Source organism: Coffea arabica, chromosome 6e, assembly GCF_036785885.1.
Source record: "Coffea arabica cultivar ET-39 chromosome 6e, Coffea Arabica ET-39 HiFi, whole genome shotgun sequence".
In the NCBI taxonomy this organism is placed as follows: domain Eukaryota; kingdom Viridiplantae; phylum Streptophyta; class Magnoliopsida; order Gentianales; family Rubiaceae; genus Coffea; species Coffea arabica.
In genome coordinates this window covers 41,834,003-41,842,635 of record NC_092321.1, presented here as the reverse complement: position 1 = coordinate 41,842,635, position 8,633 = coordinate 41,834,003, and the positions used below count along the sequence as shown (strand labels likewise).

The 8,633-nt window shown below is 36.8% G+C and overlaps 2 protein-coding genes across 2 annotated transcripts; both read right to left on the bottom strand.

The window, feature by feature from the left end:
* Positions 1-1,228: 1,228 nt before the first annotated feature.
* LOC113692311 (ATP-dependent DNA helicase PIF1-like) lies at positions 1,229-2,736 on the bottom strand. The gene is made up of 3 exons (XM_027210705.1): positions 2,478-2,736; positions 1,655-2,372; positions 1,229-1,475 (listed from the first exon to the last, which is right to left on the bottom strand). The coding sequence occupies exons 1-3, from the start codon at positions 2,734-2,736 to the stop codon at positions 1,229-1,231; spliced, it is 1,224 nt and encodes a 407-aa protein (XP_027066506.1).
* A 376-nt stretch (positions 2,737-3,112) lies between these two features.
* On the bottom strand, positions 3,113-4,060 carry LOC113692300 (uncharacterized). Its single transcript, XM_027210696.1, has 2 exons — positions 3,941-4,060; positions 3,113-3,883 (listed from the first exon to the last, which is right to left on the bottom strand). Exons 1-2 carry the CDS (start codon positions 4,058-4,060, stop codon positions 3,113-3,115), a joined length of 891 nt encoding a protein of 296 aa, XP_027066497.1.
* Positions 4,061-8,633: the final 4,573 nt, after the last annotated feature.

Below are 8,633 nucleotides of genomic sequence, written 5' to 3'. Positions count from 1 at the left end.
TCAAGAGAGGTTCGGCCAAGAAGGGTTAAAAATGAAGATGATTTGGGTCAAATTTGAAGTTTTAGTAAAGGTAAGAAAGTTTGGCAAGTCAACCATCCAATCGGGGTCGCGACACATGGCATTCTTAATGGTTCAAGCTTATCCTTTTGTCTCTCCAAGATTAAACCATCTAAGTAACCTCTAATTATCTCTTAACACCTAGTAAATTAATCCCGGTATACAAAACGTAACCTAATTGGTCAAATTTATCGTACTTAACACCACTAGCGGGTCCCACATCCAATATACACTCTTTATTTCTCATGAACTAACTTATACTAAAAAATGATTTAAAAACTATATTTACTTATAAAAATCTCGGAAAAAACAATATAATAGGGTTTCATGAAGAAAAAACATGCAAGAAAAGAAAATAACATATTATGAGATAAAGAAAATTTACGGGTCCTCACACTGAACTTGTTAAGTAGTGCTGAATTTGTGTGTATTTTTTTAGTACAAGAATCCTAACTGAATGCTTAATTCTGATAAGAATCAATAGAATTATTTCAACTATCTTATCTTATCTACTAAATATACCCTTGTTTGTTAATTATGTTCAAAATTTTTATTTAAATAAAATATGATATTCTCTATTTAATGATTTTCTATTTCTCTTTTCTCCCTTTTTAATGACTTTCACATATTTTCCATACTCCTCATATAATATATTTTATCTTTTATATTAATTTGATTTAAAAACAAATATTGTCATTTTCATGCCTATTAATTTTAAGCTAATTAAATCATAGGTTCTATTTCTTTTTTGAATGAAAAGATATAAGGGTAAAATTATCAAATTAAACTTGTCAACCATTCAATTATAAATATTTATCAAACATTATAAATAAGTTTAGAATTAAAATTCAAACATTCATATATTTCTTTTCAGTGCTTAAAATTCAGCAAATTAATTGTTTTAGTATTTAGATTTCAGAATTTAGACTTCAGAATTTAGATTGAGTTTTATCAAACGGAACCTTAAAAAGAATCCCATTCTTTTCATTATCAGCTGACTGAAGCAGAATTCTTGGAAGCAAAACCTTTTTGCCTCGATGCTGCCTAACAGCAATCTCAGCACAAATTGTATTTTACTCGAGGTCTTTACAGATAAGGTGAGTGCTATTGTAGAGGCCTTTAACTGGGTTCAGATTCCACATCAAAATGACTGGACAGTTATCCTTTAAGATTAATTTATGAGAGGGAGGCCTTTTGGATTCAAAGAATTAAGAAAATCTTCGTAATCTCCTTGATCTTGCTCATTAAGTGTTCTATCAGTGCTCATATAAGTATAAGGTTGACCTGAAAACCGATCAATTATCATCTGGTTTACATCATCAACTGCACTATTCATTACGGAGAGGATACACCTATTTATCATTAGATAGGGATCCAAGGAATAAATCCGCAAGTCTGAAAACACTGATTCTATTAACCTGTGTGATCAAGGATCTAGTTAGGACAAATATTATTTTAGGTAGGATAACCTATGATACTGTTATAATACGTAACTGTACGGTTTTACACATAACCATACACATATTAATACCCACGACACTATTATAATGCAGCACTGCATGCTAATATATATAAAAGGTGTGAATTAGAACATAACCTATCAAGAGAACTATCCTTGTTATCATATGGTACTAATATGTCATTGCTTAGAGATATTCGCCCATCTTCATTCTCCGGTTCAGTTCCTTCTCCTACTCTAAGAAGAAATTCTGAAAATGATTTATCCAGAAAAGCCCGCATATTCTCTATTAGAGAAACTTTTTGTAAACTACCCCACAAAGTAGAGTTGACAAAGCTGGCTTGAACCTGAATATCCCTCGTTGCATTTTGAATAACCGGGAGAGTCTGACGAAAGTCGCTGCCAAAAACCATGACTTTACCATCAAACGGCTTATCACTATCCATGATATCTTTAAGGAGCAGATCAAATGCTTCAATGGTTTCTCGCTTTGCCATTGAAGCTTCGTCCCATAGGATTAACTTGGCCATAAAAATCAGTTTAGCAGTCGAGCTCTGCTTACTAATCTGGCAAGTCTTAGCAATTGATGCATCAAGAGGAATTTTAAATCGTGAGTATGCAGTTCTTCCTGTAAGAAGAATAGATGCTGCTACACCGAATGATGCAACCGCTAATGCTATATGACCCTGTGTCCGCAACGTAGCAAGCAGGGCACGATACAAAAAGGTTTTGCCTGTTCCTCTAGGCCCATCGACAAAGAAGCTCTTGCTATCAGGCCAAAAGATTTCTGACATAATAGCATTATATGCAACTTTCTGACCAGTGTTCAGTTGAGAAACTGTTAGCAAATCATCCTCTGTAAAGAAAACATTTCACTCACTTTCAATTTTCTTAGTCAAACGTTCATGGTCAGTAAATAGAAGATCATCAGGAACCAGATGATAATCACCTATGTGTTTACCCATCTGCTCCAATGATCTATTTATGTCCTGCAGCACACAGCTCCTAATAAAAGCAGAATCATAGCCATTAGTAAAGCCTGTTCTTTCTAAATCATTGGATAAGTCAGCCTCATATTTCTCCCATAAACTAATAGGATTGGAAGGAGTACAAAAAACAAGTAACATTGCAAACAAGGCTCTAAGTGAACAAGGCATGTGAAATGCACTGGCTTCAACAAGTGTGTCTTCTATGTAGGTATCAGATTGGAGCAAGCCCATTCAAAAGGTAGCTTCTCAGTATGAAGATGCAAGTTGTCCATTGGCAATGAGAAGATGGTCAAATGACTTTGGCACACGAATATGAGATAACAGCAATCTTAGAAAGTATCGCTCACCCTTATTGGGACTAACTATAACCACTCTTCTGATCACCTTTTCTACGTTTTCTGCAAGTCCATTTTTTCTTATCAGGATGCCAAACAAAGTATTTTGGAAACTCCCGATACAAACATTTCAGCTTGCACGTCTGTTTACTTCGTCTATTTATGGCAAAAAATTCAGTTAGCATCATTTTAGAAAAATCTGCACTGTTGATCAGATCTGACAGATTCAAATTTGTGTGGAAAGAATCCATTTGTTCTCCTGGAAGATGTAGCTAAAGTGTGTAAATAGAAGGTGTCATTTCATTTGACGGGAATCTATAAATGCGCCTCATCACTTCAGCAGCTGCTACCCATCTAGCAGATTGAAATTCATGGATCTCATATATATCTTCTGGATCATTCTCAAAATGAATGTGAAAGCTCACTCGATCATGTCCCTTGTATACATATTTGTACAAGTATTTGACCAGCTTAATAGTGGAGTAGATTTCAACATTCAAGTGACAATCTATAAGAGAAAGAAGGTATGAAGTGTAGGGGACAACCCATCTATTGTCTAAAGAATGATTTCTCAGTTTAATAGACTGGCCATTTTTCCTTCGTCTATAATGAGGGCAGCCATCTTCAGAATGAGTAGTATGCTCAATATAATCCTTTTGATAATGATTTTTACACACTCCATTTCGCATACAGACATTTTCTTTGTTTAGTGACCCACAAGGGCCATGCAGCATGTGTTTTATAACAAGGGAGTATAAGCAATTTTGCTCTTTTGGGTCAGGCAGCTCGGTAGAAGCTATCCTATCATATGCTTCTGGATTCAATGCTTTAGCCTCTGGTTTCAAAATCACTAGCATGTGTGCATGAGGAAGGCCTCTTTTTTGGTACTCAATTACATAAACAAAGGCTACCACTTCACCATAGAGTTTCTTCTTAACTATTTCTGCTCTAAGCACCTCACACTTTGCCCGAAAAACTCCAGCAACCAAATCTAGTCTATCTTGAGCCTCTTCTCCATATTTCAAGTTATGTTGTATCTCTTTCTACATTGTGTTATAGGTCATAGTCAAGAACAGGTCTAGCTTACCATATTTCTGTACCAAAGACATAGCATCTAGATATCTACGCTTCATATCTCTTGGACCACCAATGAAAAAGGCTGGTAGATATATCCTACGAACCTGACTCCCGGCAGTACAGCCAATAGACATACTATCCATGATTCCTTTAAGAATCTCAGACCTAATTTTCTTTTGTTTTTTCTTATGAAAATTAAGCCTCGGCGTTTCGATCTTAACATAAACATCAATTGCAAACTACTGTAACAACCTTCTGGCTTGTAACAGTATCTGTGACGGCCCCACCTCCCCTTAGGGCGTACCCCAGGGTTCGGCGGGTCGCCTGTCCAGTTGTCGCCGGGACTCAGTCGATCACTACAGTCCTCAAATAAATTACAAGATAAATCTCAAATATACATCAAATTCTCCAATAATTACATGTCACAAGCGAAGCGAAAACAATTCCCAACTATACATAAAATGATTCCAAATCCAAACGGTACAAGATATATGCCATCCAGTCACGGGAATAAGTACTACAAGCCTTCCTTCGCCATGAGCCCTATGAAGGGGAATAAAATATTTTTGGGCTGAGTTAGAAGCTCAGTGAGTAACCAGTAAAAGCAGTCATCCAATATATTTCACAGTAACATATTTCAATGATGTCATGATTCCGAGATCAAATGTACGTTTATTGCTCTCGTGAGCCAGTGAAATCATTGCACTTACACACCCAACGCTCAAAAGATCCAGTAACAGTAAACAGTAAGAGGGAGCCCCTTTTTGAGCTCCGGAGCCATTTGCTCCAAATAAACAGAGGTGGAGACGTTGGTGTCCAGCACAAGACTCCCCAGGAACTCATTGAAGCCAAAATCATATCATGAATTCACATGCAAGCACGCATGAGATGCAGTCGAGTAAATAATGCAAGAAATAGTTCATAAGTAGCTTTGGAAACAGTTTGGGGTCACTCACCTCCACGGCTCAGGAACCATCCATCATATATCATTGCCTTGCCCAAATCCAAGCCCTTCAACTCAAACTCAAAGCCATCAAATGCTTTCAAGGATCGGACAGCATATCCCCTTAATTTCCTTACTTTTCCAGCCATCATGGCTTCATTATTTCCTCAGCCAGTCCCAAAGTCATACGAAATATAAATTCATCACAACAGTCGTTCAATAGGCTCAAAGTCATTCAAATACAAGATTTAGCTAGGAAAATGACCGGAAATGAAAGTTAAGCTCTAACTCGGAAAATAGTTTTTGGCATCGTTTAGCGGTTTTGGTACCACTGGCACTAAAATTATCGGATGGAGGTGAAAGATACATCATTTCGAAGCTAAGAGATAGGCTACAATGTTGAAGAAGGCTACTCTGCCCAGTTTTGAGTGTAACTAGGTAAAAAATGCAATAAACTACACCAGAACCGCAAAAATAGATTCACAAATCGCATTCTGGTGCAAACATCATAAATCAGGCTACCTAAGTCCAAATCAAGTAATTCCAAAAGCTAAGATACAAGGCGACAATTCATCACAAGGCACCAACAACCAAATCAGAAGCATTCCCAACCAAATTAACCAATTACAGACGCAATTATCAAATTCGGGTAGAACCAGGGCAGCAGGGGTAATTCAGTCTTTTCACAAGCTATGTTGCTCCGATTGACCTGAAATTTTGTAGGAATCTCTAAAATATCATTTCCTACAACTTTTATGTTTTAATCCTAGGCCAATTCGGCCCTTAACCATGAGGTACAGTGCCGGGCAGAATGTAAAACCATGAAACCCTAACTTTCCAAATTTCTTTCCAAAGCAGAAATTTCTTGCAATTAACCACCACATACACCTTCTAGCTTCATTCTAGATCATTTCCAATCATCATCCAAAGCCACACCATATTACACATATGAAACAGAAAATGCATGAAATAATTAGAAAACTTCACCAATCTCAACCCAATTCAAGAAATCATCCATAAAATGACATGCTCTACCGCTAAAAATCCTTAATTGATCATTATTAACATGAGAGGGAAGATATTTAACACCTCACCTTTGCAACTCCAAGAAACAAGACAACTAGAGCTTGTTCTTCACAAATGGCTCCACTCAACACCTTAAACTAGCTTAGCAACTCACGTTTGTGGAGAAATTTGGAATTTAACCGGTAGGTTTGCAAGATTCAAGCTAGAAATGAAGGAAAATTGAAGAAGCTCTCTCTCTCTTTTCTCTCCTCCATGGCCGGCCAAGATGAGCAAATGAAGATGATATTTTGGGTCAATTTTAGTATTTAGTAAAGGTAAGAAATAATGGTCAAAGTCCAAGAGTGAATTGGATGGTGACACTTTTCACCTTTAGGTTTAAAACTTATCTTTTTGTCTCTCCAATACAAATCTCTTAACACCTTGTAAAATAATATCACTTAATATAAAATTCCAACAAGTTGTCAAAAATATAATGCATTTACCGCACTAGCGGGTCCCACGTCCAAATATACTTCAAAATTAACGTGGACTAACTTGTATCAAGGAAATGATTTGAAAACTATATTTACTTAAAAACAATGTATACGAAATTAATATATTGAAGAAAGACACAAAATTATAAACGAGTAAACAAAATAATGTCGTGAAAATATATAAAAATTTGCGGGTTCTCACACTCATTCTTTCGGGGCGTCACAGTATCGACCTATCATCATCTCTCATTTGAAACTTATAACAGCAATACTCTCTCGCCAACACAGTGTCTCATTTTCTCTTCCCTTCCTCGGCCACTGCAGAAAAAATAAAGGGTATAGGAATTGTTTTTAATAGAAGGAACAATGGTCAGGGAGTAGAAAGTCTGCTATAGTTTTTTTTAGCACTCAACACTACCTGTATTTTCAAGAGCAATCAAATCAGAAGGTCCTTCTATTAGAGAAAAATCCATCAGCAGATCATCTTCATCAGGTTTTCTTTTTCTTGTATGTGAAGCAGTTAATTTTGGAATACCATGATGCCAGCCATATTTCCTGCGTGGGAACAAGAACGGATATTGCAAGGGATCGTAACAAGCAAAATAAAGTTGTATCCTATGACTGGTACTTGAATGGCTGTACACCTGAATATGAACATTTTTTTTGAGATCCTCATCATCACTCTCTGTCCAAATCGCAGCTACTTAGAAGCAGTTGGAAGATTATATACTCGTTGATCCAACCCTGGATCAGAATTGGGTATGATCCTATTCTTCTCAAGCTGAGGAACTTCACGAAGACTCCTAAAAAACCTGGTATAAGGGTTTCTCTGAGTGTTCGCACGCAAACGGGGCGAGTCCTGAAGCGTTCTCGCTATTCTTCATCATAGTCATAGAATAGCAACTGAATACCAGTAAGAGGGGAGGCTAAAGGCATAAGGTTGTTAAGCAAGTGATAGACCTGACCCTGAACACGAAAGGTGTAAACTCCCTAGCTATTTTTTGTGAGGTTTCTATTGTATTTTGCAGCAAAGGTGGTGAAAGCAAGATTGTTGTTAAACGTGTGAATATTTCTCTGAAATTCTGTACTTTCTTCATCTGTTCCAGTGAAAAGACGAATGAGATCATGCATGCTGCATAATTGAAGCCCTTCCCATTTGAACAACAAAAGGCTGGAGGTTCAAGATAGAACCTCTTTGCACCACAATGTCAACAATGTGGTATATCAGGAAGGGTCAGAGGTTTAGTTGGAATTTTCTATAAACGGGACCATTTTGTGGTGTTAGGCTTTAATCTCTTAGCAGACTATCCTTCATCTATTAGTTGTGCATTAACCAAATTATGTTGAATAGGTCTGGTCAATGAAGAACTAGGCCGAGTAGTTGTTAAGAAGGCAGAGCCTTCTTTAGAAATCAAATTATCGCGAGCTGACAAGAACGAAAAGAAAGAGACAAAAATCCTGGAAAAAGCGAAAAATTGTATGAAAAAAAACCCAGGCTAGAGCAGCAGGGAAAGGAACAATCGAGAAAGTAAAAATAAAGTATTCCAGTTTGTCTGGCCAGTATAAGAGAATAGCTATCGAGGAAAACACTATACCTCTAGGAGACAGAAGCAAAATCTGAGGCGAAGGAGCAGAAGAAGTCGATTATTGAGATAAAATAGAGATATTACCAGATGATTGAATAGCAGTAGAATCAAGTGGCTGGTCTTTTGCACTTGATAAGATTGCACTGCTAGAATCCAGTCTAGACCTAGAAGTATACCTCTTCCTGTTCTTTTGTAGTTTTTTAGTTAATGTACAATCGGCGAAGAAACATGAACAGGAGAGGATTGCACTCTTTGTTCAGCATATTTTTCTCTCCTCCGATGTAGCATTTCATCTTTCAAATGCTGTGGCATATCAGCGCCGCATTACGATCCATAAAGGTAGACCTTAATAGGCTATCAGCCGCAAAGAAAAGCAATATGAAAAAAAAGATAGCTGAAGGAGAGATCTAGAAGTAACAAGCAGTTTACTAAGAAATTTTATACACTCAGTGCATTCCTAATATAATATCAAAGAGGATAAAAACGTAGGCATAGTAAAGGCAAAAAAATAGGTTAACAGGCTGCCAGGCAACCAGGTTAAAGGAAAAGAAAAAAGTAGACAACCATCTGCAAAGGGAAAAAATAGCAAAAAAAATACCTGAACAAGGGAGCTAGAAGTAACAAGCAATCTAGTAAGAACCTATATACCCTTATTGCATTTAGAATATCAAAGATGTTAAAAGCGTAG